At 39.9% G+C, this 18,465-nt stretch overlaps 1 protein-coding gene across 8 annotated transcripts in view; it reads left to right on the top strand.

The window, feature by feature from the left end:
- The window catches only part of LOC122550669 (gamma-aminobutyric acid receptor subunit alpha-2), a 256,406-nt gene that overhangs the window by 82,275 nt on the left and 155,666 nt on the right, over window positions 1-18,465 (top strand). For 5 of the 8 annotated variants that reach the window (XM_043691775.2, XM_043691756.2, XM_043691764.2 and 2 more), the window contains one exon: window positions 8,860-8,975. In XM_043691775.2, coding sequence (XP_043547710.1) covers window positions 8,860-8,975 — 116 coding nt within the window. The remainder of the gene's footprint in view (window positions 1-8,859; window positions 8,976-18,465) is intronic. The other 3 variants (XM_087987813.1, XM_087987812.1, XM_087987799.1) reach the window with 1 other exon arrangement.

Raw genomic sequence — 18,465 nt, 5'->3', positions numbered from 1 at the left:
TGTTTAATTTCTGTTAATCACCCATGACTTTCTGACTCTGATGAAAGTGCTACCCACTGAGCCATGGCTGATCCCTGTATTATACTTGGACTTTATCAAATGGGAAGCCAGCATTGACTGTGGAACCTTGGGTTTGAATGTCACGAAGAACCAAATTACTAGTCGTGATTGGGTGAGGGTTTTGCAGCGTTGCTGAAGAGTAGCATGGTGAGGCTATGAGTGAGGAATGGGAAGAATTCGGACTAAGCTAAGGATAAGGAGACATATTGAGCCTGATATCTATTTTTCAATACTGGAGCTGAGAGACATATATCAGTCACTGCACATGAAAAAACTGTTATATATAATCGTTTGCTACAGTAATGTACCCAAAAACAAATGAACTCTTCACACACAGGTAATGTGCAGTTTCAATTATTTAATAATGCTTAATGCATTTTTTTAACCCTTGATTATCAGTTTTACCACTACTGCAGTCCCTATTTAGACTGTTATCTAATAATATGTTTTCGTTTTAGTATAGTTTTCAAAATGGGAACTTGTTCGAACAGTGCTGCGAGCCATAACCTCAGCTTTTGTTGTGACGTGGTTGTTGAGCCTCAACAGACTGAATGGACTGGACCCGTTATAATGTATCTATGTTCCAGTCTGTCCTGCTCGGATGTTGAAATATGGTAATTTGCCCCATTGAGGGGTGACTTTTCCCCAGGTGTTGCTGATGGCACTGAGATGGATTCCTCGTTTCTGCAGATGGGATGGTAATGATTCCCATGGACTGCTGTTGGGATAGGGACCTACTCCTGGTCATTCCCTATTCCTGTTGCTAGTCAGGGGCGGTTTTCTGCCACCAGGGCTCTTCCAGTGGCTCTTCCTCGATTCTCTTGGGCTGGAGTCATTAGCAGAAATGGTTACTTTCTGCATGATGCACTGCAGAAAATCATCAAAGATTCGCAGACAGTTCCTTCAACATCCACGATTACTTCCATGCAGAAGGTCAAGGGCAGCAAATACATGGGAACACCACCACCTTCAAATTCCACTCCAAGCCACTTGCCATCCTAACTTGGAAATATATCAGTGTTCCTTCCCTGTCTCTGGGTCAAAATCTTGGAATTCCCTCCCTAAGGGCATTGTGGGTCTATCTACAGCACATGGTCTGCAGCATTCCTAGAAGGCAGCTTATGACCCCTGTATGCATTTTTAATGATCTGATCAAATTGTTCAGCCATCTTCAATGGCTTCTGTATCTGAAATCTCCCCATACATAAATGTGCACTCTCAGCCTTTGCCTGTCTCTCCATTCTCGTATCCTCTTTAAAATTGTACTATTTAGTTTTATGTGACTTCCTCTCATTTTCCTTCAAAATCCATCTCTTCATACTTACATCAATACATTTTATCCAATATATGTCTCACCTGTTTGTCTTCATCTTTCTGAAGTCTATTACTATCCTCAATGTGTTCTGAGTTGTGAGGTAGTTTTAAAAATGTGCAACAAATTGTGGGTAACCTTGTGACGAGCATTGTTAGTGGGTTGAGAGGTTGGAGATAGAAATCAGTACAAAAAATTCAATAACTGAGTTGTAGAATGTAACGTGGGGCAGGATTCTTGGGTTAGAAATAGTGCTGGTATATCCTGACAATGACACCAACAACCAATACACCAGTTTCTCATTTTCATTGATGAAGCAGCTAAAGATGCTTGGGTTTGGGATGTTAGATAGTCTCCATGCATAATGATATGACTGAACAGGCTGATTGAAAAATCTCCATGACATAGCTCTACTGCATCCTTTACTTTCTCAATTGCTTTCTGATTTTGAGTGCTTGGATATCCCAATTCCCTAGCTCCAAACTGTCTGACATAACCCAATCCATAACAGGCACACTGAATACCAATTTACATAAGCAAGTAACTCAAAATATCTCAAAGTTGATAGTGTGTGTATATGTCATCTCCAAGACAGTCAATTCTTAGATATACTGTCGTTTCTAGGAATACAGATTAATGTCCATTTGAGTTATTTTTGTTAAGAACGATTTAGTTTTCTGAGGAGGAAGTGGTCCCGATTTTTCCTAACCCAAGTAACTGCGTGTTCTTGCAACTTAATCTGCTCAGATAGTGGTTACTTCCCAGAGGTTTTGTTTTTCTACGTATTTAAACATGTGTGATGTTAAGGCATGCAAGGCTATGAGTTAAGGGATGGAGAATGGGATTAGAATAGTTAGGTGGTTGTTTTTGACTGGTGCAGACTCGATGGGCGAAAAGGCTTTTTTCTGTGCTGTAGACCTCTGAATCTATAACTCAATAAGTGGAGAATGAACCATCACAGGATTTCCTACAGGTGGATTGAGGAATTACTTTGCGACATAGTCACTATCTAATGCCTGTTGATTAAATTTTATATTTCAATACAATTTTGTCTGGAATTTTGACTCTTGTTTTGAGAGTATTTCATTGTTATTTTATTCAGTTTGCTATGATTTGACACACCTTCCAATGGCCAAAGCCTCACAGCCAGCAGTAGTTTCAGATGGAATCCTGTTATACATTTGAAGTATGTATTGGCTCAAGCCAAGGTCCTTTGGTACAGATCATATGGTATATTGGTACTCTGGATCTGGTAGGACAGATGTTACAGCATTTTCAATGGTCACCTAACTGGAAAGTTTAGATGATCTGTTGCCTTGGCAAACAGGGAGAAGCTTGTCCTTGTGTATTTGACCTGCAAAAAGTATAACTAATGCATAATTATCTGCTAATGGGATGTTGCTTTTATTCAAGATGGTGTTGGAGAAATATTACAATATCGAGCAACATCAGCCACTGTGCTGCCCATTAAAATAAATGGAAAATCCAAAGGAAGGGACTGATGGATCATTAAGGCCTTGTTTCTGATCAAGTCTAATCATTCCATCTAATTCCAAGCTACAGGATCTCTAGCTATGACCATACATTAAAGCCATTGCACCCAGTTTTGTCATTCTCCTGAATCCCAAATTTTTGTTGAAATAAATTATCACGTTATTCTTTGTTGAATCCCTGCTCAATATACTGATTAATTAGCAGAGGTAGCATTTCTTACTGTTCTGATGGAGCGTATTGTTACTGTGGAAATTTTGGAGGATAGCCAGATTTCCTAACCAAAGATAGGTTACCATTGGTTGATGACATGCTTATTAAACTTTCAACATTGAGTGTAAGGTTTTTATTAATTAATATTTTATACCCTGCTAAGTTGCAGGAAATATTCTTCAACTAGGCTCATGAAAGTTCAAAAGTTTATATTCTAGTGGGTGGCCTGATCTATTCTTATTACTTGCAAGACCTGTGTTAAATGGCTAGTTCCGTTCAAATACATGTGGACTTGTAAACTTAATGGTAAGGTCCTGGGGAGTGTTGCAGAACAAAGAGACCTTGGAGTGCAGGTTCATAGTTCCTTGAAAGTGGAGTTGCAGATAGATAGGATAGTGAAGAAAGCATTTAGTATGCTTTCCTTTATTGGTTAGAGCATTGAATATAGGAGTTGGGAGGTCAAGGTGTAGCTGTACAGAACATTGGCTGAGCCACTTTTGGAGTAGTGTGTGCAATTCTGGTCTCCCTCCTATAGGAAGGATGTTGTGAAACTTGAAAGGGTTCAGAAAAGATTTTCAAGGATGTTGCCAGGTTTGGAGGGTTTGAGCTATAAGGAGAGGTTGAATAGGCTGGGGCTGTTTTCCCTGGAGTGTCAGAGGCTGAGGGGTGACCTTATAGAGGTTTATAAAGTCATGAGGGATAGGGATAGGCTAAGTAGACACGGTCCTTTACCTGGGGTCAGGGAGTCCAGACATAGAGGGCATAGGTAAAGTGTGAGAGGGGAAAGATTTAAAAGGGACCTAAGGGGAAACGTTTTCACACAGAGGATGGTGTGTGTATGGAATGAGCTGCCAGAGGAAGTGGTGCAGGCTGGTAAAATGACAACATTTAAATGACATCTGGATGGGTATATGAATAGGAAAGGTTTATGGGCCTACTGTTGGCAAAAGGGGAATAGATTAATTTTAGATATCTGGTCGGCATGGACGAGTTGCACCGAATGATCTGTTTCCGTGCTGTACATCTCTCTGACTCTGTGTGACCAGCAGCCTTCACCAACCACATTAGTTTGAAGATCAGTCTCTTCTCATTCATTTCTGTAGCTTTTAATTTGAACTATGTTAAAGGTGCACCAAAATAAGTCCTTTTTTCATAACTGAGTTGCTAAAGAACAACCTTTAACTTTGTCCTCCTGACATGGAGTCTCATCCGCTGGAAATGTGAAAATTCAAATTTGCATAGTATTATTTTTACAAATGTTTTGAAAATAGTACATAGCACATGCAGTAATTTGTAATATAAGATCATAAGAAATGAGATTCTCAACACTTTGCAAAATCAGAAAAGTTTATTCCTGGATAAGTTGATAAATCCATCATTACTGTTTGATCAGGCGATTGTTTCATTTTCACCAATTGGAAGGGGATTGTTAGTTCATGTTAGCTGCTCAGAAAGTGTCTTATTTATCTGTTTACTGAGCTCCGGAGGTTAGGAGGTCCTCACACTTATTTGTCTCTTGTGGAAGTAGTTTGATACTAAGCAGCTCATAGTGTAATTGTTAATTCTTTGTTGTTGCCATTTAACCACAAAAATGTCCCAGAGGTCCAGTTAAGATTATTCATTCTCTTGCTGCATCCTGGTTTTCACCGACCATGTTTATCAGCTGTTATATGTAGTATCCCTCATTCATTTAATTGCTGTTAAATTTGTTCAGCATCCAAGCATTTTCACAAAATGGCTTTTGCTAGTATCATGTTTTTCCTGTCTAGGCCCCCATTCCACCCAAATCTGTGAGATGGATAGTCTGTGAAGAATACAAATAATAAAAAGAGTGTGCTTACTGTTAGTATAGAATTTTTAATATTCTTTGAATGCTAAAGTTATTTACAAATTTCAGTTTCTTCCAGCCATCCTTTCTGGATTTCTTTCTGAGCTGGTTAGGTAATGTTGGATAAGATTGGTAGACACAGCTCGAAGTGAACAGATTACTGACATGGACCCTGGGAACTATGCAGGTTGTCAGCAGCACACATTGTAAGCAGTCAGTGTGAAAGCAAATTATTGCAGGATGCTCAGTATACAATTTATTTAGAACTGAACAAGGTTGGGAAGGTGTTTCGTGGTGTGCAAAGGGTTATCATTCAAAGAACAAAAGAATATATAACAGGATAGGTAAACTCAACTTACAGTTTCTTATTTGAGCCGCGAGTTTGTTTTGCACTTGTTTAACTTCAGCCTTTGTGTTTAATCTTTCAAGATTGCTTCTGGGTTCCTCCTCTGTTGATTTTTATCATTTCTATATCTACTGTATCATGTCTTATCTAGATACACATTGCTAATAGGTCAATTTAAGGAATAGTTTATCTATATTCAGTTGCATCTTCTTTGATGCTAATATTTTATGCAGCTGTACGATTCTGGAGTATCACTTCTCATACTCTCTGCTTTTTGTTTCAGTAAAAGAGGAGGGGAGAGCCTCTAAGATTGAGGTTGGTGTACTTTGCAGTCACAAATTGATTAATAAAAATAGATCAGTGGTAGATGACAGTCATGAAAGATGATCAATGGAATAGAGAGGACAAAGAAGAAAGAAATGGTAAATTGATAATGCTGTCCATTTTGAAATGAATTAAGTCCCAGGTTTCCAAAGATACCTGAGAGATTTCCTGAGAGAACGTACATTGCAGGGTAGAACCTGTGAATCACATTTGTGTCCTACGTTTTCAGTCATTGAGTAACATAATAGACAACATAATGGAATTAATATCTGGGCTTGTAGAGCAGTTCTAGCATACTATGGTAATTTGGATCAGCTGAACTTAAAGAAATGTTGAAATTCAGCTCAGCGGATCTGAAAGCATCTGTGGAGAAAAAGCAGAGATAACACTTTGAATCCAGAGTCTCTTCTCCAGCAATTTCAATTTTTGTTTCAGATCTTCAGCATCCACAATTCTTTGTTTTATTGAAATTCAGCTCAATGTTCACAATTGACATTGACTGGAATTTTACAGTTCCTTTTGGAATGGGCTTGGAAGCAGGGTGTAAAAGTGGAATAGAAGATAGCAGACCAGAAGTCATGCTGACAATAATTTTGAAATTTATCAGTGGATCTGTCAAATTCTGTTAGCTGAGAGAATAGGAATTGTGTGCTAAAGTCAACAAGTTTTTTTTTTACATTAATTTTTTGGCAAATAGTAGCTCAGGCATGAATGAAACTCGGGTCAGTATTAAAGACAGTTTCATTTTCTGATGTTGACATGACAGAGGCAAATCTTTTTAAATTGATTTTGCTAAAGTGCCACTTTAGCTAAGTGTTAAGAGGTTCACTTTAAGAGTTGCACATTCTCAATTTTAATAAGTGGTAGCATTTTAGTGTGTAGAACAGATTTTGTTGTCACTGGCATATGTGAATTGAGGTAGTTTAATACATTGGAACTCTGAATGAAATTAAGTTGATGCATTACTCCGAATACACACATTGGCACAGAGTCATATGCATCCTTTTGAGGAGTATTGATTTTTCTTTTGTAATTGGCAGAGGATAAGTTAGCTTCTCCCTGAACTGCCAAACTGGTGGGACCCTTTGAAGGGAAAAGTATGTTATATTGTCTAAATGTTTCAGAAACTTAAACAATTTCGTTCAGAAGACTGACGAGCTAGTAGATTGAAGGTTGCAAACCCTGCATATGGAATGAACTGTGAAACTGGATTAGAATAAAAAAGGAAGCAGAAATAAGGAAATAAACTCTCAAGATAGATAAGCATTAACAAAATACAAATTTACCAGTCTAAATACTTTTATGTAACCAATACTTTTTAAAGTAATATGTGTAAAGTAGCACATGAAGGATATCTGGAATAACAACAGGTTAAATGCTATGGCCTAGATCTTTGCCGAATCAGGTAAAGTCAGGGTTCATTTGAAGTTGGCATTCGGGACTCAATTTTCGGACTCTCCGCAACATCAGTTTTCACTGGCATAGGATAAGAGTACAGTTAGTGAGCTGACTCTCTATACTTGTAACCTGGCCAGTTCTGTTTTGGAATAGACATTTCACAGCCCCACTGCATTTTTCATGGAGTCAGGGCTGCCCTGCAGAAGAGTAATGAAGCGTTGGCCAGATTTGGAAACCGTTTGAAAAGTAAGCGTAGTTGAGGCAGCATGCCCCCTCTCCCCTCCCCCCTCATCCTTCCTTCATGGTCACCATGTTTTCACCAGGTTTATTTCCCTGATATGCATTGTGCACAGAACCAATGGCAAGACATGGTGATGGGAAAACAATCAAAAATCTGCTTTTCTCCTATAATCCTACACACGTGTCAGTGAATAGGGGCATTGTAATATCTCTAAAAGAAGCTTTACTCAACTTCACACCTCTTAATCTTCAAGTAAACATTCAGACATTGACAAAAAAGATCAGACAGATAATAATTTACTGTTACCTCATAAAATGTTAATCAAACTAAGTTAACACTCTCAGTTTGTCTTAGTAGACTCCTGTCCAGCTCATGTTTTTGTAAGTCTTGAAACTCAACTAAATATTCATAACTAAATACAAATACACCCTCTAGCTGCTGTATTAGCAGAAACAAATGGCCAGACATATTGTTCTTCATTAGGAAAAACCTGAAGGAAAAGCTCAGAGAACCAAAGAAATTGAGGAACAAAAAGATCACCTCCATTGTATTCTGAGGACTGGTGACAGTCAACTCTTTCCCCAGTACTGTATATCTTTCCCCTCCATCCATAATACAATTTTTTTCTCTATGTCTGGTCCAGTAAGATTACTGGTAACTTTTTTTTCAAGAGTTTTAGATGAAGGTTAGAATTTTAACAAGTAGAGGTTAATATGTTGACTGTGCATAGTCATTTTTCTATGGTTAGGATATATTTATTTGTAATATACAGCATCTCTTGTTACGAGTAGGAACCTGGTCTATGTTTTCCGATAACCTGAGTCTGTCAGTCAGGTAAACTGGGGACCTTTGGGAAAGGTAAACTGAACTTTATCTTTAGCACTGTATGAGGAAATGGAGCCCTGGAGCAACAATGCTGCATCCCATTTCATATAAATACTACTGTGTGGGCAGAGTTCACACAGTCTGGTAAGACATTGGAATGAAAGAGATTCAACATATGGACATAAATACTCAAAGAAAATAGATTCTTGATTGTTTAATATAACACCTGTAGGAGGCTGGTACAAGCTTACCATTTCTTGTTGTACTTAGTATAAGATATAATAAAAAGTATTACTTTGAAGAATAACTGAAGACTTGAATTGCTTTTGCCTCGCCCAGTTTCAAACCTAAAACTAATCGTTCGGAATAGAAGTACAAAAGAAATGTTTCTAAATTCACTAAATCATTGTACAATCATGCTTTACACTCCTGTTGCGATTTTCTGAAACTAACTCTGTCTGACTGGTTTGTTTTGTGCTGGTGCTGTTCAGGGGAATGACCATGGGGAAATATTTTATTTGTGTAGCGTTTACAGAAAAATTCGGAAACACACATGTTTACAATTTTATTATAAACATGAACAAAGAAATATTCTCTTGACGTTTTAATTTTTATTATGTATTGCATTAATTTTGGCTAGAGAGATCTTATTCTTGTCACATAACCCCTGACTCTGGTGTCTGTGGTAGCAGGGCTGCATTGAATTGGTATTAAAACATTTTGTGTGTAAATCCTTAATTAAACATGCAACACTCTGTTGTATATGACTGCAGGAAGTTACTGGTCAGATTTTGAATTTCAGTGTTTACAATTTGTTTCAGAAGAGGGGAGCCTGGTTCAGTGGAAGATGAAGCAAGGGACAACATTACCATCTTTACAAGAATTCTTGACCGACTCTTGGACGGCTATGACAATCGGTTGAGACCAGGATTAGGAGGTCAGTAATTGAAAAGTATTTGGAATTTAATATTTGCTGTATTTTGAAAAGTAGCTTTATTCTGAACAAAATATTTGTGCCTTCCTGAAAAAGAATGATACAAATTTAAGATGCAGTGAGATGATGTAGCAATAAAAGAGTGAAGCAGTATAATTTACTTGGTTTAATTTGGATTTGTTTTTATCAGTAATCCTCATAGATTAGGGAACGGCTTAGAGCAGCACTCAATTTATCTGGAACCTCATCTAGTGGTTCTACCACTCCAGAGTGGCAAAGCAGTTTTGATAAATGCAGATTTACTTTCAAAACTGACAAATATCATCAAAATCTGAAGTGGAACAGTTCATGTAGAGACGACAGCCTGACTGAGGAAACAAATTTGCAATGTCAGTAATAATAATCTGTATTTAAATAGGACCTTTAACATAGGAACATGTACCTAAGCAGAGGGATAATTAGGACACATTGGACAAGAATAAACCATCAGGAGCAGCGAACAGAAAGAAGCTTGCTCAAACAAATAATTTTTGAAGATGTCATAAAAGGAAAATGAGTTGAAAAGCTGGAGCTGTTTGCAGAAAGAGTTCTAGAGATTGGTAGAACAATAAAGATCTACATTGGGCCAGAATTGGAAGACCAGAGATTGTGCAGTGAATGGGGAGAATTTAAAGGGCTTTAGGACTTTACCAAAATTGGTAACAGTTGAACAAATAGGTAAAAGTGTTGGGCAGTCGACTGAGCTGGATAATGGAGGAGAGATGTTGGAGGAGAATGGTATACTTGACAAGATCAAAGACAACAGTAAAGTTGGCATAATGAGAATTATTGTTGCATTGTAACAACGTTTCATTTGTAACTTTAATCTGGGCTAGTTTAATGAAATTGGTGGAGTGGAAGCCTGATTTCAGAGATTCAAAATGGAGTTGTAGGATGGCTGAATACAGATTTGAAAAGCGATAAATTGTTCAGGGATTTTAGGAAGGATGGGAGGTTGGAGATTTGATGGTAACATTTCAAAGATAGTGGAGTTAAGTCTTGTTTTTTGAGGAAGAGTTGTTATCAGTTTTGAAAGATAAGAAATGAAACCATTCACAATTTGTAGGGACAAAATGGCAAGGTAAATAGTTTGTATTTGACTGTGAACGGAAACAAGTGTGGCAGGATATGAGTAAATAACATTAAATTGGTTACGGTGTGATTAGAAAGAAAATCAAGGACAAAGGTGCTAGGATAGAATTTGAAATCATCAAGGAGAATGTCATTCAGTTTGGGTTATCTAAGGGACAACTTGGTCAGTCAGTAACAACTTAAAACAGATGACTGTTTGAAGCACGGGATGATACTCTACGTTGAATGCGTATCAGAGCAGCAGGAGAGACCCGAAGAGATTTAAGGTTACACCACGATCAAGATTAAAACCCCGTTCCATCAATTTGGGTGAACAAAGCTGATTAGGATGACTTCCATAAGAGGTCAAGTATTTACTGCCTTTGAGGCAATCTTAAACCAAAGTCATGGCATTAATATAGTTATTTAGATAAGGTTAATAATCGAATCATAGAATCCCTATAATGTGGAAGCAGGCCAACAGGCCCACCTAATTTACACCAATCCTCTGAAGGGGATCCCAAACGCCTACCCTATCTCTGTGATCCCACATTTCCTGTGGCTAATCCAGCTAGCCTGAACATCCTTGGTAATTTAGGATGGTCAATTCACCTAACCTGCATTCTTCAGACTGTAGGAGGAAACCAGAGCACCCAAAGGAATCCCACACAGACTCAGGGAGAATGTACAAATTCCACATCGACAGCCACCCAAGGATGGAATCGAACCTGGGTCCCTGGCGCTGTGAGGTAGTAGTGTTAACCACTGAGCCACTGTGTTGCCCTGTTAATGTTGATGGAGGCATTTTTGTGACTATGCAAATGGTCTCGGAGGAAATGCAAAGAGAGGTATTCATTGTGGATCTTGCTGAACAATTCAGAGGGGCAGTGCCGGTGGGTGAGTGAGATGACTAAGAAGTTGCAGAAGTTAGCTGAGTGAATGCACTGCTGAAGTTGTTGAAAGAGGAGGAAGGAGCAGTAGGAATGTTTGCTTCTCAGGATGCTGCAATTCATTCTTCCGTAAACACTGGGGAAAATGCCAAGAGAAGCACAGAGGAGAATCATTGGTTTATTCCAGGAGGATTCACACCTGCAATCGTGGCATGAGCACGATGGCGGAGGATGCATTATGGGAAACCGAACATTCCTTCAGTGACATTGCCATTCTGTACTGCTGTTTTTGAAAAGACATCTGATAATAGATTGACACAGCAATGAGCTTGGATAATGTCCTAGGGAGTTCAAAATGTCTGAACATTATCTTCAGTACCAATGATCAGAGCTGTGGGCAGAAGAACTGAAGGAAACTCAATGTGAATGAGACTTTATATCTTTAGTCAACTGTGAATATTTACAATCACAGTACAGGCAAACATTTCGGGAGAGAAGCTGCATATGATGAATGTCTCCTAAAGTGACAAGTGGCTGGTAAATAGAACAGAAAAACAAGTCAGGGTAAGTGAGAATCTACAAATTCCACTAATTTTGTTGTTTGGAAGATATCTGCACAAACATGCTCCATTAGCATTGATTACTGAACTCATTCTGGCTTGTTTTCAGGATGGAACCAAGTTCTGAATCTATGTCAGATGGAAAATTATTTATGAATTACAGCCACACAGTATATCAAGTAAATCTGACCAAGTTTGTTTCAAAGAAGTAGTGTTTATGTGTTGAGAACATTAGTGTTTAAAATGGTAAGGTAATTATTTCAGTAAATAAGTGCTTATTAAAGTGTTAAATGTTGCTCATTTTATGTTTGGATTTGTTCGGAAGATGCTAGAATTGTATGACATATAGCAGTGTGCACATGGACATAGAAGACAGCTCGCTTGATATTGGCGAAGATGTCCTGGAATTTGCCAAACTGACAGTGTGGTTAAAGTTGTATATTTTGTGACAAAGGATTAAAGGAGATAGACTCTTCAGAACGTGAAAATAAAAATTCTTAATCTCTGCTCTGAGAATGCATTGATCAAGATTTTGCTGGAAGGTTTTGTACTATTGTACAAAAGTTGAGTCACACGTTTTTACCTTTTTATCCTGAGCTGAAAACTCACATATAGCTGATTTATGGCAGATTTACACTGAAACTTTGCTGTATGCATATTACATAATCATTTGCACTATTCTTGAGTTACGCATGAGGTAAAATCATTTGATAGTTATACCTGATGCAGAAACCCATAAAATACAGATTCCTGTATTTGCAACTGTTTACCCAAAAGGTCTAGCTACAACACAAGCCAAGGTATATGGCAAAATCTTTTCAGTGTCGGAACATTGAGGTCTATGGCAAGATTTGTGGTGGGATTCTGACAAAGCCTGTCTTGTCATCAGGCCAACTCACCGCAAGTTTTGTGCATCTGCTGGGCAGCAAGGCGAGTTTCTCTGGCTAGTGATGAGTTGTCAAGAGAAGGGGATTATGGTTTGTTAAATATCTTATTAATGGCCCAACTCACCTCATTAATAATCAGCTTCATATCTTCTAAAACAAAATAGATGTTGAGAATTCTTGATGTGGAATTCATGGCAAATAACTGGCAACTTTAACCCACCACCAGTTCCTGAGGATCTATATCGAATAGAATAACAATTTGTTGTCGCTTGTATTTTTGTAAATACAGTCAAATGTGTACAAGACGCCACAATTCAGCGCCATTTTAATTACAGAAAATATCTAAAGAAATAGTTGAGACAAAGTTAGGACGAAGTTCATCTTCTGTTGCCTCGATGGCTCCTGGGTTTCTGAAGAGGCTGCGGGACACTTCCATTGAAGTTGCCCCAAGGCTGCTAAAGCAAGAATTTCCGGACCAGATCCACCGTGCTGCCACTGCTAAAGCTGATGCCGAATCTGCTGCATTGCCACCATAGCCAGGAGGGACAGACTGGACCCACCAAGTCACTGATGCTGAGGCTGTCGCTCAAGCCATTGCCATCTCAGTTGCTGTCCGAAACCACAGCCACGAGGAATGAACAGGAACCACCAGGCCGTTACTGCTACAGCCACTGCACTTTCGCTAGGAGGAACAGACCAGACCCACCGACAATGAAGCCTTTGATAAAGCTGCAATCGCTATGGCCACAAGGAACGGGCATCTGGATCCATCATACTCCCACCGCCGCAGCAGGCTCTCGTAACCAGGTTCCTCCACCACAATCACAGAAAAGTAGAAAAGACGAAAAAAGAAGAAAAGGTACAAAAGGGGAAGGAAGAAACAAAAAAAAAGCAAAGAAGAATGCGGCTAGTCAGGTGAGTGGGAACGTACGGCCATAGAGCCCAAACACTTCCTATCCTGGCACTAACACTCAAACATACGCCATAGGAACTAGTCACATGCACCTCTTGCCCATGGACATTGGTATCTCACATGTACTAGCCTTTAAGAGCCATCTGCAATCCACTCACACCTCACTTCAAGTTGCACCAGTAACTGTCATTGTGTATGATCAGGGTCATGCACCCAGTTCATGGACTGAACCACGATGAATCTCTGGGCTGTTCAGTTGCTCTCTTGGTGCTGACTCACTTTGAACTTATCTGGATTCTAACGACATCACTGCCTTGCATTGCCTTTTTGTCCTTTGCCCCCTGCTGAGCCAGAGATACTGAGCTCACGATACTGCTGTATTGCCAAGCTGTTTAGCATAGGCACAAAGCCACCAAACTTATCATGGTTGTCAGCAATCTTTGGTCTAATCAAGGGAGACAGCCTTTGGTCAGGGAGTCCCAATACAGGGATCCAATGCTGCCTCCAATACCAGTTCAGGGGCTGGAGCACAGTCAGTAAGCACACTGAGATAGTCCAATTCAGCATCCAGTCCTCGGTCTGGGTAAGGAGCTGAATGGTAGGCAGCCCACCACCCGTCTTGACTCTTTCACTCTAATGAGGGCTGTTTTTCTTCTGGAATGGAAGAGAGGCATGTATTGTGGGAGATGTCCTGAGCAAGGAAATAGGTATCACAGCGAGCATGCAGGGTCGGTGGTTTCGGTGATTGAGGTGGGCAACAGTGAGTTGGGAAGATGTTATTGGCAGTAGTGGGAGTGGCTGAGCATCAGGCTTGGTGGGATGTGGGTACAGTAGCAGAGATCGAGTGAGTGTGAGATGTCAGAAAGAAGGTTGTGGTACTTATACTGGTGGAATGGAGAAGGTCATTCTTATTTGTACATTGCTGGCTATTCCTACACTGAGACTGCACTGAACCACATGGCAACTTCAGACCAGCTGGCATGGTCTGCTGTTGTAGCCTTCTCTGCCATTCCTGGGGCAAAGGGATAACTTGCCTGTGCACCATCTCATCCAGGACCCTGCCCACAATACTGGGAGTCAAGGTTTTTCCCTGCCATGTCTGGGACGAATCTCAGGAACTGTGCAGGGCAGTTCCACACTGACGGCACTTATCCAGGTTCACAACGGACCTTGAAAGATGGTGCTGGTCCAAGAGATGCTTTAGACTTGTATGATTGTGGGTGTTTCTGGTAAGGACCATTGTCGAGTTGCTCCTGGACTGATTGGCTGTGGCTGAGTAGATCATATAAAGGACTATGATGAGTCAGCAACATTGCTGTGGTTATGGAGTGATTTGCAGGTCAAACTGAGTCTGGAAGGCTGAATTCTTTCTCTAAAGGATATGTGTAGCACTAGATAGATTTTCATGAAAATTGTTTTTACAATGTTGGCCATGAGACCAGTTTCATTTTTAATTCCAGAATTTATTGAATTCAAATTTCACCAATTCCTTTTTTCTGACTTAGTGGGCTTCAAGCCTATAGCCTGAGAAACATAAGCTTAGGTCTCTAAGTTACTAATGCAGTAGCATTATCAGAGAGCATTGTCTCCCCCAGAATGATGGCTTGATGGCAAAATAAAAATGTTTTTCATCATGTCAACAAGATAATGAAAGATCTAAAGAAAGGAGATTATGTATGTTTTATTCAGGCACCAACTGTTAATACTAATTTCCAGATGTGTTGCAGATTTTATATTTTTGTGTACATACAATGTCAGAAAATTTGGATGAAAGTTCCAAGAGACAAACTGGGTTGAGAGGCCGAGTTAAATTGTAACATGATTTCCTTGTAAGTACATCTTAGGAGATTTAAGGCACTAAGTTTTGATGCAAAAAGATGAATCCTAATATTGTATTCTATGATAATGTTTCCAGAAAAACTCACAGAAGAGTACAAAATAACACATGTAAAAGCTTCACTGGCAAAGATGAAGGAATGGGCAGAAAACCTGCTCTGCCGAGAATGAATCCTGTTTGAAACAAAGTGCTTGTGTCATCATTAGTGTTTCCACTTGAGCTTGTTTATCCAAAATTAACGATATGAATGGTGTTGCATTGGCACTGATTCCATACATCCAAATTATGTTGTGGTTCTGTTCGCCGAGCTGGAAGTTTTTGTTGCAAACGTTTCGTCCCCTGGCTAGGCGACATCATCAGTGCTTGGGAGCATCTTGCGAAGCGCTTCTTTGATGTTTCCTCCGGTGTTTATAGTGGTCTGTCCCTGCCGCTTCCGGTTGTCAGTTTCAGCTGTCCGCTGTAGTGGTTGGTATATTGGGTCCAGGTCGATGTGTTTGTTGATGGAGTTTGTGGATGAATGCCATGCCTCCAGGAATTCCCTGGCTGTTCTCTGTCTGGCTTGCCCTATGATAGTAGTGTTGTCCCAGTCGAATTCATGTTGCTTGTTGTCTGCGTGTGTGGCTACTAAGGATAGCTGGTCGTGTCATTTCGTGGCTAGTTGATGTTCATGTATGCGGATTGTTAGCTGTCTTCCTGTTTGTCCTATATAGTGTTTAGTGCAGTCCTTGCATGGTATTTTGTACACTACATTAGTTTTGCTCATATTGGGTATCGGGTCCTTCGTTCTGGTGAGTTGTTGTCTGAGCGTGGCTGTTGGTTTGTGTGCCGTTATGAGTCCTAGGGGTCGCAGTAGTCTGGCTGTCAGTTCCGAGATGCTCCTGATGTATGGTAGTGTGGCTAGTCCTTTTGGTTGTGGTATGTCCTCGTTCTGTGGTCTTTCTCTTAGGCATCTGTTGATGAAGTTGCGCAGGTATCCGTTTTTGGCAAATACCTTGTATAGGTGTTCCTCTTCTTCTTCTTGCAGTTCTGGTGTACTGCAGTGTGTTGTGGCCCTAGACGTGATGGTACAGAGAAGACCGAATGGAGAATTCACTACAAGGGTATACAGGAAAGCCACACACACAGACCAAGTCCTAAACTATGAAAGTAACCACCCCAACACACACAAACGAAGCTGCATCAGGACACTATTCAAAAGGGCCACAACACACTGCAGTACACCAGAACTGCAAAAAGAAAAAGAGGAACACTTATACAAGGTATTCGCCAAAAACGGATACCCGCGCAACTTCATCAACAGATGCCTAAGAGAAAGACCATGGAACGAGGACATACCACAACCAAAAGGACTAGCCACACTACCATACATCAGGAGCATCTTGGAACTGACAGCCAGACTACTGCGACCCCTAGGACTCATAACGGCACACAAACCAACAGCCACGCTCAGACAACAACTCACCAGAACGAAGGACCCGATACCCAACATGAGCAAGACTAATGTAGTGTACAAAATACCATGCAAGGACTGCACAAAACACTATATAGGACAAACAGGAAGACAGCTAACAATCCGCATACATGAACATCAACTAGCCACGAAACGACACGACCAGCTATCCTTAGTAGCCACACACGCAGACAACAAGCAACATGAATTCGACTGGGACAACACTACTATCATAGGGCAAGCCAGACAGAGAACAGCCAGGGAATTCCTGGAGGCATGGCATTCATCCACAAACTCCATCAACAAACACATCGACCTGGACCCAATATACCAACCACTACAGCGGACAGCTGAAACTGACAACCGGAAGCGGCAGGGACAGACCACTATAAACACCGGAGGAAACATCAAAGAAGCGCTTCGCAGGAGGCTCCCAAGCACTGATGATGTTGCCTAGCCAGGGGACGAAACGTTTGCAACAAAAACTTCCAGCTCGGCGAACAGAACCACAGCAATGAGCACCCGAGCTACAAATCTTCGCACAAACTTTGAATCCAAATTATGCCTGGTTTGGGTGTAGTCTAGAGCTGTTGTGGCACAATGATAGTGTTCTGGCCTCATTGTCTAGCAGGTCCAGGTTCAAGACCCATTTGCTCCAGAGGTGTACACACACATGTCTGAATTGATTGGAAATAAATATGATGCATGTATAACATATTCATTATGTACCTTTACTATGCAAAACTCTGAGAGTAAAATTTGGAGGTTCGTGGAAGGCAGTGATGAGAAAAATAATGCAGTAATGAAAGCAGATTTATAGTGGAATCCTCCATTACAAGATTGTATTAATAGGGATGGTCATGCCTCACTTCTTTCTAAGATTGATCTCTTGAGGGAGTACTGTTAAATCCCAATGAGAACTAAAGTTAGAGATATCAGCCATTCATATAACTCATTTGGTGGAACAATGCCAAGTCTTGCCATTCAGATTTAAAGATGCCCCAACTACATTAAAGACTTATGATTCAAATCATAACTAAAGTGCCAAACTATGTAATTCCCCATTCCTAAAACTAAAATTTCTGGGAATGCATGGCTTTAATCAAAACATTGTGCCCAAGTTCATTCAATCAGCATACCTCTATCAGATTTGTTATGAGAACAGGCAGAGATGGCATGGTCATCACAGTGCCAAATAGCCTTTGAAAAGCTGAAGGTAATCCTACTAAATGAAACATGTTTACCGTCCTGAATTTATGATTTAAGATGTGTATCATGTTAGTAACTTGGGGTTAAGTGAAGTTTTATTGAATGATGATGAATTGGAAATAATGAAGGCAGTAAGGCACTTATTTAAAGAAGAGTTACTTTACAATGGAAAAAGAAATTTGGGATAATTATTATTATTATTGTTGTTGTTGAATGTTTGACATTTTGATGTCTGTCCACTAAGGTTGCAAAGAAGCAGTAATATAGAATTGCTATAATCCTGTAGCTTTTATAGAGAAATTTAAGGCTCAGTGTGAAAAAAAATATTCTGAAACTAATATTGAATTAGAGACAGGAACTCAACAAAATTAAAATGAGAATCAGTAATAAAGAACATTAGGTTACTAAAGAATAGGCCAAATAATTTTCAAGCTAGAGCTTTAATGGCCAAAGGTAACAACATTGTGGATGGTAAAGATACCTTGCGGTGCAGGTTCATAGATCCTTGAAAGTGAAGTCGCAGATAGACAAGGGGGTGAAGAAATTGTTTGGTATGCTTGCCTTTATTGGTCAGTGCATTGATTGTAGGAGTCGGGAGTACAAGGCAATGGTTAGGTCACTTTTGGAATACTGCATT

Source organism: Chiloscyllium plagiosum, unplaced genomic scaffold (assembly GCF_037043375.1).
Source record: "Chiloscyllium plagiosum isolate Xiang-an unplaced genomic scaffold, Cpla_swu_hap1 HiC_scaffold_1, whole genome shotgun sequence".
Classification (NCBI taxonomy): domain Eukaryota; kingdom Metazoa; phylum Chordata; class Chondrichthyes; order Orectolobiformes; family Hemiscylliidae; genus Chiloscyllium; species Chiloscyllium plagiosum.
Note: the sequence above shows the minus strand (reverse complement) of the source record. Positions and strands in the feature narration are given on the sequence as shown.